Source organism: Acartia tonsa, chromosome 6 (assembly GCF_053477335.1).
Source record: "Acartia tonsa isolate MP-2025a chromosome 6, ASM5347733v1, whole genome shotgun sequence".
Lineage (NCBI taxonomy): Eukaryota > Metazoa > Arthropoda > Copepoda > Calanoida > Acartiidae > Acartia > Acartia tonsa.
This window is the reverse complement of record NC_137265.1, coordinates 36,205,633-36,220,279: the sequence shown is the minus strand read 5'-3', so window position 1 is coordinate 36,220,279 and position 14,647 is coordinate 36,205,633. Positions and strand designations below refer to the sequence as shown.

At 31.7% G+C, this 14,647-nt stretch overlaps 1 protein-coding gene across 1 annotated transcript in view; it reads right to left on the bottom strand.

Annotated features, from left to right (window-relative positions):
• Positions 1 to 107: 107 nt before the first annotated feature.
• The window catches only part of LOC145323089 (uncharacterized), a 119,427-nt gene continuing 104,887 nt past the window's right edge, over positions 108 to 14,647 (bottom strand). The window contains exons 18-20 of the mRNA XM_080165471.1: positions 14,360 to 14,530; positions 10,507 to 10,758; positions 108 to 1,690 (exon numbers count right to left, since the gene is read on the bottom strand). Coding sequence (XP_080021597.1) covers positions 1,394 to 1,690; positions 10,507 to 10,758; positions 14,360 to 14,530 — 720 coding nt within the window. The 3' untranslated portion in view covers positions 108 to 1,393. The remainder of the gene's footprint in view (positions 1,691 to 10,506; positions 10,759 to 14,359; positions 14,531 to 14,647) is intronic.

Below are 14,647 nucleotides of genomic sequence, written 5' to 3'. Positions count from 1 at the left end.
GCACTTTAAATCTACACTTGTACGTATTTCCATCCATGTTTTTTTGAGATTCGCTACTTATGGATGTTGTCATCCTTGTTGAAATATTAAAGATAGAAAAAAATAAATTTTATATTTTTATATTTATTTGTAAACGGTGAATAAAACATAATTTATACATTTTTTATGCTAATTTATACATATTATTGATATAATCATAAATTTAATTAATTGTTACATTATGCACTGGATAGTTTTGACAAATAATGCTGATTTTCAATTAAAATTGAAGTTTCTGCTTAATATTACTTCTCTAAAACGAGGGGCTATACTTGTAACAAGCGTAGCTTCTACATAATTACGGTTTAAAAAGTCATTAAAAAAATTCTTAAATAACGAAAAAAAGCAGATGAAATGAATTGTTAGTCGTTTAAAGGGTTACAAACACTATAAGAAAAAGGAAAAAAAAATGGTCTTTAAATAATTTGAAATTAAAGACTATGTTTCTTACTTATTTCTTGCAAAAATTAATACAGTTTATATCACAGTTTTAAACCTTTCACAGCCGAACCCCACAGTCAAGTGGGTTCAAGTTGGAAATTTTTACATTTAATCATCAATATAACATAAATCGAGTTAAATAATTGTTATTTTTTGCGTTGTATTTTAGGCTTCTTTCCGTGAAGATTTTAATATTCGTGGAAAATTGTCTGTAATACAATGCTATACATGAGTTTTCAGTATGGCTAAGAACCAGTTCTAATCCAGCGGATATTAATCGGTTTCGAAGCCATATTGGAAAAGCAAATTTAAGACACAAAAACGGTATACTGACATATTTACAACCAGTAGAAGTACAACTGAATGTTTTCTTGTCAAAATGTATAAAACCTCTAGTCAATTTAAGGTAACTGTCATAAATACATTTAATATATTACAAACATTTTGTCAAAATTGTATAAACAGTATTTCTGCTAGTTGTAACAATGCCAAGTACCCAAAAGAAAAATCTCTGAATGTATAATAAACTATGATAATATATTTGAATGTTTTTAAGTAGAATCGCATACTTTTAAGGAATACCTATCGTATGCAACATAAATACATATATTTTTATATGATTCCAGCAATTCTATTCACTTTAGTACATTTTCATTTAGTAAACTATTGAAATTTTAAAAGAAAACGATATAAGACACATTTTTTCTATCACAATTGAGTTATGCCTAGAAAGTCATTTTTCTTTTGATATTATCACTTTTTTTTACAATATCTTGCAATTTTAATATCTATAAGTTTTTTAATCTTTGGATTTTTATCAAATCTTGACTATAAATTTGTTTTGTTTTCACTTAATAAATGCTGAAAATGTGCAAATTTTTCCAGCCACAGAAATACGTCATTTAAAGCTTCATCATGAGGTTAAGAAAGGCGAGTTGGACGCCGACATCTCTGTAATAGTTGAGACTGAGGCCGACAGAGAAATTGTTTCCGCGACATTCAGGTGATGGCTGCTATTGCGCATCATTGACGTTGTTTCCATGCTGTGGCTGCGCACCATTGTAGACTGTGTCTCCTGGTGGTGTGTACGAACCATGCCGTTGATCATAATGTTGGCGAGGCCGTTGCGCCGCCTCCGCCATTGTCCGAGTGCAAGGCAGTAGTGCTGTATCGCCTGGAACCAGTGGCTTGTCTGTCGCACATCTTCACCCTGAAACAAAAAAATTACTTAAAATCCCTATTAAAATGGCTGTTGTTCACTTGTAGATATAGGTTTCTAGCAATGATTATTGTTGGATATGCATATGTTGAGACCTTACCCCTTTCGTAGATTTTAATTAGTAGTAAAAATCTTTGGACACTCAACTAAAAGAACCCACCAATCAAAGCTGTTAAGCCAGCGAATAAGAAAACGTTATTATAAAACTTTTGAGACTATTGTAATAAACAGCTCAATGTCCTTTTCCTCCCTGCAAATTAACTCAAAAAAGAGAATGCATGCAATGGCCACTTTTATTAAGTTTTACTTAACATTTCAAACTATAAAAATATGATTTTTTTATTACACTTTTAGAATGAAATCAATTTAAAAGTGTACCAATAAATGCATATAAATTGTCAAGGCTAACCGAAGCAAGGACCATAAAAGCAAAGTGTTGAACTTGTGGGGGAGTTGGCCTCTGCCCTATGAGTATGTTGCGCCCCCCACCCAATATAAAATTACCGGGTATATACCAGGGAGGGAGGGGACATTGACCTGTTTAGGACAATAGTCACCAATGTTTTTAAATAACGTTTTCTCATTCGTTGGCTTCAAAACTTTGAGGACTTTAATTGAATTTTGATTGGTTGGCTCATAAAGTTGATTGTCCAAACTTCTCAACCACTAATATTAATCTACAAAAGGGGTAATCGGGATCTATCGGCCATTATCTTATCCTTTTAGATCCAGCTGGGGTATAAACACTTCAAGGAAGTAACAATTGTCATGTGATAAAAGTGTTGCTTATACGTACAATTGAGACACAAATAGAGAGACGCCTCGTTTTTTTTTAAAAACTGGAATTAAAATGTCCGTCTGTCCTTTTGTCAGTCCGTAATGCTTTTGGGGCGGAAATGTGAACTTTTCAGTTGCCTTCTAAGATAGTTTGCTGTTTTAGATAGTCATGCCCCTTACCAAAGATCATATATCATACAAATTGTCCTTCTACCTCTTCCTTACTCTTTTATAACCTCTGTCTATTCATGATTTTTGGGTGCTTTACTACTTATGTATGTTTTCATCTTTGTATCCAGTATGGCTTCAAAACTGATTAAAATCCGCTGGATTAGAAACGGTTCTCAGCCATACCGAAAAATCATGTTTAAAACGTATTACAGACAATTTTATATAAATATAAAAATTTTTTCTAATTTTAACATCCACGGAAAGCTGTCTATAATAGGATGCAATAATAGTTATTTTCGCATCGTATTATAAACGGCTTTCCGCGGATATAGAAAGTTAGCCCCGAGGTGCCGAAGGCACCGGCTAAAAAAACTGGTTTTAATCTTATGATTGTACATTTCTATATTCGTAGAAAGCTTGATATAATACGATGCTAGACATAGTTTTTTTCGTATGGATGAGAACCGGTTCCTATCCAACGGATTCGAATGAATACGAGAAAAAAACTATTCTTAATTGTTAATCTATTTGTGGTAGCTTTATTTTTCCAATCAAATGTGTATGTGACATGTCAACTATAAGCATACCCATACATACATACCCATATGCCTAACATACACAACCTTTTTTGGCAAACTAAATTTCTCACAACTTTTTTATATGGGAGAGCAAAGATACTCTTTGATTTACAATTATTATTTCTTATATAAAAAAAGTATGTTCTTCTTTACAGTTAAGCTTCTCATTGCTTTTGGGAAGATTTATAACTTTTTTTTGTGGGGGGGGGGGGAGGTGGGAAAACAAATTCTTCCGCGCAGAGAAATCGCGCATGGAAAGAAATAAATCCCTCCCCCCCCCTAATTTTTCTTTTCTTTTTAAAACTAGTGAAAACTAGAGGGTCGACTTATCCTCCCCCCCTTCCATTCCCTTAATTGCCATTAGAGACCTCTAGAAGACCTCTCTATGTTAGCAAAGGTTGCTTTTTTTCTAGAGATTTATTTCTAGTTACTTTGGAATGTGGCCAACTTGTTCTGATTTGATCCCTTGGTGTGTCTGTGTGACAAAGTCAAGTACAAATCCTTGAATCAAATTATAGATTGGCGCCCATCCACTCCAGTCAGGGAGGGGACATATGGTACACTAGTCCCCAAAGTTTTATTATTAGTTAGCTAATCAATTTCGGGAACTTTTACTAAATTTTGATTGGTTAGTTCATTAAGTTGAGTAGCCAAACCGATCAACAACTAATTGTAATCAATAGAAGGGGTAATTTTTTGTATCATCTTTAGGGATGTACATAAATTTATCTACTATGGTCTTATTCCTTTAGATCCCTGCAGTTTATAGTCATGTCATATGGGATTGTTGCAAGCAAGAAAAAGAAAATTATTCAAAGGATGATAAATTATAGGATTTATATGATAATTATTATAAGATTGTTTGTTTATTACTTAAGATAGGTTATAGTGGGTCCTTGGTAATCAAGTAGAGTTAGCCCTCCCTCTCAAAGAGAAAAAAACGGCATAGAAACAAAATATAAAATATTGTTGAAAAAATTTGGACACCTACCAAATTACCCAATTAAATCTCACCAAGGTATCCAAATTATTTACGGCATTAAATGGGTTTTATCATTTAACAAAAAAATAGTGAAGATGAAGAAAGTCCCTCAAAAAATCAGCATGTTACGTCATAAAGACGAGGGATTATCGATCTCATTTTTAGGGGTTTTCTTTTCCACTCCTCCTCTCCTCATCCCTAATTTTTATGACGTCATTGAGGGACTTTCTTCGTCTTCAAAATAGTTACATTTTAAAAAATACCTAACAATAAAAATTATTAAAGATTTGACAATTTCATGTCAGTAAGTCTTATAAAGTTCTAAATAATTCTCTAATAGGTTCTAATAAGTTGCTGGTTTTAAAACAAAAGCTTTTAAGTTTTAATGCAAAATTACAATCTTTTTTATGATAGAGACATCAAAATTTTGAAATGAAATATTTCGTGAATGATTCGAAGTGGAAAGAAAGCTTTTAAAATTTTGATTTATAATCATTGGTGCATGTAGCTCTAGCTACCAGGGAAGTAAAGGGATAAGCAATGGCCAATAAAATAATGGACATTGTACATTAGGGTGGGTTCATATCGGAATTAGACAAAGCGGGGATATGCAACAGATAAAATTAACCTTAAAAACATTTTTGACCGAAAAAGAATTTTAAAAAATTGAGTTTTAGAACACGACCACTTAAAAATATAATTCATTACTTATTAGTATGCAAAGACGACATTCAAAATTTTTTTTGAATCAGAACTATGGCTTCGTGGTGCTCCCTGGAAAGGCCTTGAGGAGCTGAATCAGGAACTTTTGTCCGTTTCAAAATATCTCGTTCCTAGCCTTAGAAATCACTGAAAAACCAAAATTTTTTAAGGTTTATTGAGAATTGTCCAATTTGTAGAGGTTTTTTAGATTTTCTCAGGCTAGGAACGAGATTTGTTGAAACGGACAAAAGTTTCTGACTCAGCTCCTCAAGGCATTTCCAGGGAGCACCATGAAGCCATAGTTCTGATTCAATAAATTTTTGACTCCCATTTACAAATAGCTATACAATTGAATGTCTAGTCGTCAGCGGTTTTAAGACTTAGGATAAATTTTAAATCATCTAGAGGTGTATTATATCTATATAAATTGAGTGCAGATCCCCGCTTTGGCCTCAGAAAAAAAATGTCCAAAATCGACCCACCCTATTGTACATCCTCCATGAAGATACACAAAATTACCTATTCTATAGAGATTACAATTAGTGGTCAAAAGTTTTGACACTCAACTTAATGAACAACACAATCAAAATTCAATAGAAGTCCCAAAATGTTGAACCAACGAATAAGAAAACGTTATTATAAAACGTTGGGGACTAGTGTAATAAACAGCCCAATGTCCCTCTCTCTCTGTCTAGATACTCTTATTTGACAAGGATAAGACTGTATGTAAGTAGCGCAAATTATATTCCAAGTTTTTAAAACGTCGTTCTATTATTTATTGTCTTAAATACTTTTATCTATAGAAGTGGCTATTTTCATCATAATTGAGGACATATATTAATTTATCGTCCATTGTCTTATCCCCTAAAATGCAATAAAATCATCCAAAGTTTTGAGCCAACGAATACTTTGTGTACCAATGTAATTTAAAGTCCAATGTCGCCTCCCTCCCCTATTTTAACCACTATAACTTTCTGGTGATAATTATAACTTTCCTTTTCATTATACCCGTGCCTATATTGGGTATAATATGGTTTAAATGATACTATTCATGACATCACTGAGAGGGAAATGGAAGTGGGGGACATATGGGTATTCTATAAAACAAGGGGATGTGTATTAATAATTTTAACTTACCACAACAAATTATTAAAATTTTAATGTTTAAATAAGCTAGAAATCCATGTTTTATCCGAGAAAAATGACATAATAGACCAAATCCTATAAAATTTGTTTGAAGTTTTCCTTAGCCTTAAATATTTAGGTATAAAGAAGTATGTAATACTTAAATTTATCTTCTAGACTAGCTTACGAATTTTATTGGATTTGAACCATTTTGTGTTCAGCTTTATACCATTTTAATAAGAAATCAGCTAAAAGAGGCTTATTTCAAATTAGCAAAACAAACTACTCGCTATGTAAGGGGACACAATGGTTAAAGCAATTAGATTTGGTCAGACTCAAATAGACAGTGAGCAAAATAGATTTTCTTTAGGTGCCAGATTTTTACACTTAACTTTTTTCTGTAGATGGCCTAATGTTATGAAAATGAGTTCTAAATAGTGTTTTAAACCTATCATCATGTATGTAGATTAGGAATGGGATATTTCACCTAAAGAAAAATTAGTTTACCTATATCCTTGTCAAAAATATTTTCCAACTGAGACGAAATAAATTGATTTCTTGTATAAAAAGGATACATAATTTTAAATAAATAGATCTTTTTTTTTTGGCGAAAAAAGTGGAGGCTGTACAATTTATCTTGAGATAAAATATCCCCTCCTTATGTGTGATGTAAATATAATGAATATGGGGGAGGGGACACTAAAAAAAACGCACCAACTTTCTAATGATTATTGTGGCTTTTTAAATCAGGGAAAAGACAATGGTGGCTAAATTAAAGTTTCTCTTACTTCTCTAATGTTAAGTTATATCTTTTAGAGGCCTATAGATGCATACTGGTATGATAATTTGAAATACTGTATTTTGTGCGGTAATGAGTAATGTTGATTTTCATGTTTAATCAAAATTTTGAATTGTTTTTTTAACACTAGACATGTATAATTTTTACGGTTTCTTGCTGGAGTATCAAAGAAACTAAGGTATTGGAATAAAAATTGCCAATAATCTAGCATTAATTTTAAAAAAAGGTATTCAAAGTGAAATAAAGAAAAAATTTATTTAAAATTATGAGTTGAAATATCAAGTAATAGGTGAATTACAATTAGGACGGGGGTGGTCAGAAAAATGGCGTCAAATCCCCCTAAGGTTTTGTTAAAGCTTCCGTGAAAATTACAGTCTTCTGTTAAAAAATATCCGAGATGTTTCGACTCAGGTAATAGGAATCCTATTTTGTAGATATGCATAGATGTTTATTTCAACAAACCTCTAAAAAAATAACTTTATAATGTAAAGCAAAAATTAATGCCAATTTAGTTTCTTAGAAAAGAAGACATTAACAACATGTAGTAGGACAGTTAAAGGATTGACATATGCATGCAGGGAGGGAGGGGACATTGGACTGTAAATTACACTGGTACCCAATGATTTACAACCACATTATCTAATTTGTTTGCTCCAAACTTTGGGTACTTTTATTCCATAGTATTTAACTAGTTTTACAACAAATTCACCTACAATTTTGTTTATATATATATTTATATTCTGCTTTTTTAGTTCTGACACTCTACAAGTGTTAATGTTCATTTGTCCTACCGTTCCAGAGCTTCGCTTTTATTTGTGTGACTTGAGCTATTAACTACTTTTTTAAATGGTATAAAAAAGGAACGAATGATCAATAATATTTATATTTTTATGCCTTAATGAACAAACTATAAAATATAAAATCACTGATTTAAACAGGGATTTATGGATAGGCAAATGATAAGAAGAAAATATAATTACTTAAAAATCCCTTATCTTAAGACAATTATGAGATAAATAACAAGTTTATTCGATCCTAGCCAAAAAAACAATTGCAATATAGGGGTTATTCTAGTTTATGATCATTGGAGATGTATATCAATTTATTATCCATTATCATATCCCTTAAGATCCATGGACTTTGTGTTGACTTTACAAATCCTTTCCCCGTGTTGATTGATGCAGAGGTTAACAGGGATCTAAAGGGATAGGACAATGGCTGATAAATTGATATACATCCCCAATGATGATACACAATATTTCCCATTGTGTAGATACAAAAAAAACGTTTGGATACTCAAACCAATAAAAATTCAATAAAAGTTCCCAAAGTTGTGATGCCAACGAATATTATTATAAATCTTTGGAAACTAGTGTAATAAACCGCCCAATGTCACCTCACTCCCTGAGAGGTTAATGAATGTTATGGTATGCTGAAAAAAAAGTGATTAGTTTTCACAGAAACAGGAAACAGGGCTAAATTGTCATATCTTTTACAGTTTCCCATATAAAATAAATTGCCCCTCTTATTTTAGTAGTTTCCAGATTTTTTTTGGATGGGAAGATCGACCACCCCTCATTTTTTATTTTTATTTTAAAAAAAATGGACTGGGGTAATTTCTTTTTGCTAGGACAATTCCTTAACAAAAAAAATAAAATCTTCCAAGGACCAATTAAAAGCTACATTGTATACGAGAACTATATCGGTTAAGCGGGTAGCCAGATCCTTATTTTTATATAACGATAATAATGAAAATATAACCATTAAATGTTCATACCCTAAATCAAATTAATATGCATTTATATTAACATTCGAGGGGATGGGGAAAAGCCTATAGAAGACTGGAAAAAAATAGCTTGAAACCATCCATCGTCCAGTTTAGTGACTGAAAGAGGACAGACGAAACCTTTATTTTATATGGTGGCCCAAAAATTGAGGATGGGTTGATTGTAAGCGATACCGTTATTATCCCTTCTAAATGCTGTAGAGTAGTACTGTAGATTATAGGCATGGTAATTTTTTGAACAGATTGTTTGGTGTACTATAGCTATGTTAAATCATGAAAGCTATTTAATACTTTTTGGCCAATTAAAATATTTTATTAAAGTAGTGTTACGGACAAAACCCCCCCAAATATGTTAAACAAAATTATTCCTCTAATTTAAATTAAAACTATTGGCAGAAATGTTCAGACACTTATTTTGTACCAACCAATATCAAATCAACAAACAACTCCCCTAAATTTGTAATCCAACAAATGGCAGACTGTGTTTTTAAACCTTAGGGTCTGAATTATCTACAGTCCAATATCCCCTACCTCCCTGAAAGGTCCACAAAGTAAACTGTACATAGTCTAAACATCAAAAGTGTGAACCTACCACTCATTATTACTCTGGATCATTTTCTATATGACACAGAGAGCATAAGTTACCAAGGAGGAAGGGGAAATTGGGCTGTTTGTGTTTAATACACTTGTTCCCAAAGTTTTATATTTTTTTTATTAGTTGGTCTAACAACTTTTGGAACTATTATTAAATTGTGATTGGTTAGTTCATTGCGAGTGTCTAAACGTTTTAACCACTAATTTAATGTACAAAAGTGGTAATTTTGTGTATCATCATTGAAGATATACATAAATTTGTTGGAAATTGTCTTATCCCTTTAGATCCCTGATATAAATGACACAAAGAGCATAAGTTACCATTTCCATTTCCTTATCATTTTAGTTTAATCATTTAGATGGGGGGGGGGTGAAATTGGATTGTTACCCAAACTTCATTCGTTGGCTTAAAAACTGCGCAGCTCTTCTAAAACTAAGTCGTTTCGTACGTCCGTCTGTCAGTATATTCTTTAAATTTGTTGGAAGAAACCTGTTATTGCTGCGCAACTTTGTTCACAATTGTCCTAGTTAAAACCTATTTATGGTGTTGAAGTTGATCTAATATTTATATGACATATAATTCAGGGAGTGAGGCGACATTGGGCTGATTATTACACTAGTTCCAAAATTTTTTAATAACGTTTTCTTGGCCTAACAACTTTGGGTCTTTAATGAATTTTCATCGGTTGTTTCATTAAGAGGGAATTTTTATATCATCATTGGGGATGTACATAAATTTTTCAGCCATTATATTATCCCTATAGATCCCTAATATGACATACAATCAATACTTGAATCCTTAAAAAGAGATATTTGAGTGGGGCGTGGCCTAAATTGATCAATTCTTACCCGCCTTTTTTTAATGCACCCCAAACAACATAGAAATGTTGTGATGTTATCAGAGAGGTAGGAGACATTAGACTGTAAATTACTCTGGTACCCAAAGTTTTGTAAACACGATATCTTATTCGTTGGCTAAAAATCTTTGGGTACTTTGATTGGATTTTGATTGGTTGGTTACAAACTAGATTCAACCAATAATTTAATAAAATTTTCCTACGATTTTCATTTTTTTTATCGTATATCGTATATGCCCTGTAAAATACCATGAAGCAATCTGTCGGTATCCAATTTCAATAGTTTATGTCGAAAATATATTAAATCTTTCAAAACAGCTATATTATTGACATAGTCACGAATTAAAGAACGCGCTAAAAAAACATTAGGTAACAGTATAATGCAGTCTAATGTCTCTTCGCCCTCAATAAATATGTGGAAAGTTTAAAATATTACCTTTAAGATGAAAGACTCCTTAGTGGTGAACTCTGTAACCTCAAAACAGTCCTGCCAGTCCTGCTCCCAACAGACAACACACTTATCCAACATGAGTGGCTCCCTCACCACAGTGTAGCGGAGTCCCTTTTCCTTCAGGAGAATGAGAGCTGCCTCCCTGCACCTGGCCTGACCCTGAGGCTGGAAGATGGGGCTAGGCTGGTTCCAAGGGGGTAGCTCACTGCTGCTGGTTGGCTCGCTTATCTGCAGGTCCTGCAAATAAAAATATCATGCATATTTTTTTTTCTTAAGAGATATTTCATTTTTTTTTTAGAAATATGACCCATATAAATTTTCTTTTATATATAAAAATATTTATAACATCATGCAATAAAATTCGTGTAATTTCTATTCTACACTTACATAAGCTCAGCTTATACCAACAACGAAATTATTTTTTTTAAATCACGAAACCTATACGTGTTTACAGCAGTTGTTGGGGATCAACACATAGAAGAAATGACGACCTTTACATCTGCCCCCTAAAATATTATTTTAGATTTATTTTGCTTGTTGGTTATACCTTATTCTTGACATAAAATGATTTAATATTGACATTATTACATTATTTCTTTTTAAATTTATCTTGTTGATTTTGACAATGTAAAAAATGCTTTTAATATACTAAAGGTTAGTAGCTTTTAATACAAAGTAATAAAATGCTTAAAAATGAAATGAGTATCTTTTTAAAACTGTAAAAAAATCTTTTAAAATCTCATGTAATAAAGGAGTATCAAAGAAAGTAAACGATAACGCAGGGTAAATTTGAAATAAAAAGGTTTTAGGCCATTTTTTACTTTTATATTAATTAGTAAGTTTTTTATCCTTAGCTGAACTGATTGAGTTGTTTGGTTGTTTTAGGTTATTTTATTTGTAAATAAAAGTCTTGGGAAAGTTTTTAGCTAATTGTATCTTCCTTCCTTGCCCCATTTTAAAGGGAGCCTCTAGATGCTAGGTATGCAGCTCGTTGTTCTATAAAAAGGCCGATAAATTTTGTTTAATTTTGTAGATTTTATATATTTTTTTTTTTCAGTTAAAAACAAAAGCCTGGCAAGTCTGTCAAGATGAGGTTATTAAAGTCACCAAACGTCTGAGTGCTAAAAGAAATAAAACCTTTTATGTACATGTAATTGTACAAACGTATACTATAGGGAGCCTTAAACTAAAGTAATTGAACTTATAGCTTGTTTGAAATTAACAAATATAAGGGAAATCCTATAAAATTTCTTATGCTAGTCTAGCAGCTATGGTTTTCTTAGCCTTACATAGATATATAATGAATTAATTGCCATTCCAAACATTTTTAAAAATTTTTAAAAGTAAAAAAATCTCTACCCCCATTACACAATGGATTAAAGACCTTAGGTTTTACAAAACTGATGAATTTTATATAATAAATTGGAGTTTTGCTCTATGAAAAAAATAATGAGGGTAATTTATCTACCCATATTTATTAATTACCCCTTTTTAAAGATTTTGTACCTAAAAAGGTTTGAATGTCCTTGTTTACGAGTATCCTAATTAATTCTTAAAATTAAAAACGAGAAAGCATCAATTTTTTTTGGAATTAGTAAAGTACAGAACACTAGATGTCTTTTTCACAAAAAGGCATAAAAATATAAAAATAGAAAGTAGATGTGGATTTTGATGCACCCTAACCATTAGGTTTTACATTTCTAGACTCCCTACGCCCTGCAAATAGGTGTAGATTTCGCACCCCGCGGGTTAAAGGTGAATTGCAAAGTTTAGCACGAATTATACAACCTGACAATTTTAGCTTCCCCTACAAACACCCCATCATACCAGGGTTCTTAAGGGATAAGACAATGGCCGATTTATTGATATATATTCTCAATGACGATACACAAAATTACCCCTTCTGTAGATTACAATTAGTGCTTGAACCGTTTGGACGGACACTCAACTTAATGACCCAACAAATCAAATTCAATAAAAGTCACTAAAGTTTTTGAGCCAACGAAAAGGAAATCTTTGGGGTCTAGTGTAATAAACAGCCCAATGCCCCCTCCCTCCCTGGCATCATACACCTTCCAGCCCCAAACCAGAACTTTTTTTCACCAAAACTAATATTTTCCCTCTCGAAAGTGTTTATTCGAAATAACATTATAAATCCAATCTAAATAGTAAGATTACACTGAAGAATATATTTAATTTGATAAAACTATTATGCCCTAAAACCTTTCCTTATAATGAAAAGAAGAAATGCAAACATATTTTATCTAAATAAAACTCCTTCATTGTATTCTTTGTTATGTTCATGCAGAAAGAAGTTAAACAATCGTAATTTGCCGCGGAAATGAGCCAATTCTATGCCTTCTTGGCAAATAATAGCGTATTATTGGATAAACCTGATTTGTTCATTTAGCGACAAATTTTAAATAAGGAAATCTATCAAAGTAAAAGATATTTTATGTAAAATATTTACTTCAAAGTATGAACACAAAAAAGAAAATTCAATGTCAACCAGAGAAGATGATAAACTACTAAAATAATTGTTTCTGCAAAATAACCATAAATATGTTATTTTTGGCAGATTTTTGTTTTGATTTATGGAGTTTATTTTGAATTAGTGTCATGTAAAGTTTAGTTCATGTTGATAATCTCATGTTTCACCACCCTAATCCTGACCATTGTATTGGGACCTAAAGGGATAAGACAATAGCCGATAAATTGATTATATCCCAAATGATGATACACAAAATTAACCCTTCTGTAGATTACAATTGGTGGATGCAACGTTTGGAAATTCAACTTAATGAACCAACCAATAAAAATCAAATTAAACTTCCTGAAGTTTTTGAGGCAGCGAATAAGAAAAGTTATTATAAAACTTTGGGGACTAGTGTAATAAACAGCCCAATGTTCCCTTCCTCCCTGCTTTTATATATAGTATTTGTTAATAATTGCATTTATAAATAATGTTTCTTGACATTGTAAGAATAAATTACAATTTTCACGCATGTTTCTAACACAAAAATTGATAAAAATCCCAAAAATTACTTTAATGTCTGTCTGTCTGTCCATCTGTCTATTCATCTAGAGCAAAAGACTGCTTTAATGTTTTACTTCTTAGGAAGTTTGTATTTAAACTGCTAGGTTAGATGGTTCGATTAAATTTTTGGTCAAATCTTATTGGTTAGTTAAAACTGGCATTGTCCAAACTTTTCAAATAATAATTTTTATACACAAAAGGGATAATTATGTTTGTGAAAATTGAGGATGTACATAATTCTATCATCCATTGCTTATAAAACACAAAACATATTTTTTTCCAGAACTTGGATCGCTATTCATGTGGTACAAGAGTAGAAGGTTAATATTGCAATGCATAATAATTTCTTTTTATGATTGATTCAACCAATAAAATGATATATCTAAATTTTGTGTGGTTTTCATTTACAAGGTGAGAGTTCCACCAAAAAGATCTGATAGAAGCATTTTTTCTAAAATAATGCACCCTTTGCCAACAGTTTTTCTTAAAATCTTCTACTTTGTAGTTTTCAAAAGATAACAGATTAATCCTCTTGTAACTTTTTGTGCTCTATGCACTTTGATATTTCCTGGTATACTTGTGAAATACTCTTTATAGAGAAACCCCCTTTAATGTATGGATTATTATGCTAAATTAAATTTCAAGGTTTTTCTAAAAACCACGACTCTTCAAAAAATCAGCTAGAAGTCAATTTCTGACCTAAAATTTTCAAAGCATCCAAACAGGTTGGTTTTATTTTAGGCTTCTAAAAACAATAAACCTTGAACATTTAGGATAATTCTATTGTCAAAAAATATTTACCTCTTTATTAGAACCCAGAGTGACTAGAATAACATTGACCGGAACCATTTTTGTTAGGAATAAGCTGCGCCAGTTTGTATCTGTAGGCATAGTGTAGAGTAGCCGCCCTTCCAACACAAAGTTGATATCCTCTCGAGGCTCTTTACTCCAGCCCAAACATTCGAGAACCATCTAAAATAAAAAGTTAAAATCTAAAAAACATTTACAGAATCTTTGATAAGTTTTTGGTTGCTTCGACTCTAACAATTATTGTGCTCTCTTTGTTCTGAGGGATATGACAAAAACAGC